This window comes from Physeter macrocephalus, chromosome 4 (assembly GCF_002837175.3).
Source record: "Physeter macrocephalus isolate SW-GA chromosome 4, ASM283717v5, whole genome shotgun sequence".
Classification (NCBI taxonomy): Eukaryota; Metazoa; Chordata; class Mammalia; order Artiodactyla; family Physeteridae; genus Physeter; species Physeter macrocephalus.
In genome coordinates this window covers 70,183,360-70,185,524 of record NC_041217.1, presented here as the reverse complement: position 1 = coordinate 70,185,524, position 2,165 = coordinate 70,183,360, and the positions used below count along the sequence as shown (strand labels likewise).

Genomic DNA, 2,165 nt, shown 5'->3' with positions numbered 1-2,165 from the left:
TCAGGACCCAACCACAGACATTCACTGCCAGGCTCTAGCCCTAATAAAGCATGGGAGGAACACCAGGGACTTTGGCACTCTACAGCCCATATTTTAAAATGTCCTGTAAAAATGTCCTGTTTCCAGGCATCCTTCTACCATACCTATCCCTGATCCAACTCAACTAGCATCATTAATAAGGAAAAAAAATTTAAGTCTTCCTAAAGCAGCAGCTCTCAGCACATTTTCCAAATGACACACTTGGTAATGAAGTTCCTCTTTGTCACATACACCCACGGGCAGCACTTTCACATGGCCCACTCACTCACATAGACACAACCAGTCTTTTAAATTGTCTGTATAAATGTGTCACATTGTATGTTATTTTTCTCTTGTAGGGTCATCCATAACTTGAGACATGGTGAATGAATAAAAGAAAATTGTTTTGGTGAAAGGATTAAAGAACATGAATGTTTATCAGTTTAGCGTGATTAAGTCTTTACTGGCCCAGGATTTAAAACTGACTAGGAAAAAGCAAGATAAATACAACAAAATTCAGATTGCTAATGTGATGGGAAAAAAAAATTTCCAGGTGCTACCTCTGTCAACAAACTAATAGATGTGTTAGAAGACATAGAAACATTTAAAGACCTTGTAAAAGAACTTAGAAAGGAGAAGCTAAAAGGTAATAAGGAATATCCCACCTACACGCGCTCTTCTCTGGCCCTCCCCAATCTTAATTAGGACACCACCTTAGGCATAGTTAATATATTCTTTTCCCAATTTATGACTCATTGGCCATGAAAGTGTTAGTATTGCAGAAGCCAACAGGTTTGACAATGTAGGGCAACCCCTCTCCTATAAAGGAGAGTGGCTGTATGTTGGAGGTTGTATTTAGGGTAAGGATAAAGAGTGAAAGAAAGAGGGAATGGATGAGAAGCTGAAACTTGCAATACATTAGAAATGTTAGAAAATGACAAAATAATAATTTAAGATTTGTGGTTTGTTTAAAAAACATTTACCTTTAACCAATTAATGTGTCTATTCTATTAAGCCTATTTGCTCCATGGTTATTATTCCTTCTAGTAATAAAGATGGAGCAGTACTTAACATACAAAACTACCTCTCTGAGATGTGAAGAACTTTTGTAAAATCACCAGGCAAAATCAAAATTTTTAAAAATCCGAAGACCAATATCACCATTTTGTCACCTCACCAATTTGTGTCATAGTTCCTTTCACTGGCTTCTGTAATTTTAACAGATCTTTTAAATAACATGAGCAAGCAGTCAGCATCATGGAAACCTTGGGTTTTATTAAAGGACATGATAGGAGAACAGGGTAGGGAAAGGGTTTAACTGAGCTACATTGGAATCCAGAGGACAGAAGGAATACTGCACAGGGAGTCAGTACAAAAATGATTGAGGAAGCAGGAGACAGTCTCCCTGCCTGTGTTATTACTATTGGTCCCCTTGCAGCCAGGATGGCTAATGCAGTAGCGGTAGACAAAAGCACACCTAGGCCCACAAACAGGAGCTGAGGGGAAATAACACTGAAACTGCTTCAGCTCTCTTCAAACAGCTCCTCTGGGTTTATTGAGTCTCTGTTTTTATATCAGTTGCAAACTAAGACAAAAAAGGAAAAATTCAGCAAAAAAGAGAAATCAGAAAGAAACAGGCTCTGCTACACCGGCACCTACCACAAGTACTGCTCTGACACCTTGAGTAGAGAAGAATCCTATGGTTCAGGTAAGCTTGTAGTCCCACAGAAGGAACTCTACTAAGGCACTTGGTTCTTTATTCATATTCCAACAGTTCAGATTTACAAAATTGAGGAATTATGTATCATCTTTTTGTCAGGAAAAGAGTGAGGCACTATAAAAATATAGTAAAAATTTAAGTGACATAGATATGGTAACATCATTCTCATTATAAACATGATGTTAACTGTTGGATTGAAAACACATCTTGCTCATGCTTACATAAACCTAGATTTTCTAATTCTAAGAACAGTGCTCTTCCCATTATGACACAGAGGTAATTGGAGTAGTAACATGTCTGTGTGAATCAACCATCCCTTTTTTAATGAAACTGTACACCCATTCTTACCTACCGGCCATATTTTTTTTTCTTTTGCGGTTTGCGGGGCTCTCACTGTTGTGGCCTCTCCCGTTGCGGAGCACAGGCT

At 38.3% G+C, this 2,165-nt stretch overlaps 1 protein-coding gene across 1 annotated transcript in view; it reads left to right on the top strand.

Moving 5' to 3' along the window:
- The first annotated feature begins 397 nt into the window (after positions 1 to 397).
- Positions 398 to 2,165, top strand: part of MNDA (myeloid cell nuclear differentiation antigen) — a 6,550-nt gene continuing 4,782 nt past the window's right edge. Inside the window, 2 exon segments of the mRNA XM_055083884.1 lie at positions 398 to 553; positions 556 to 664. Coding sequence (XP_054939859.1) covers positions 398 to 553; positions 556 to 664 — 265 coding nt within the window.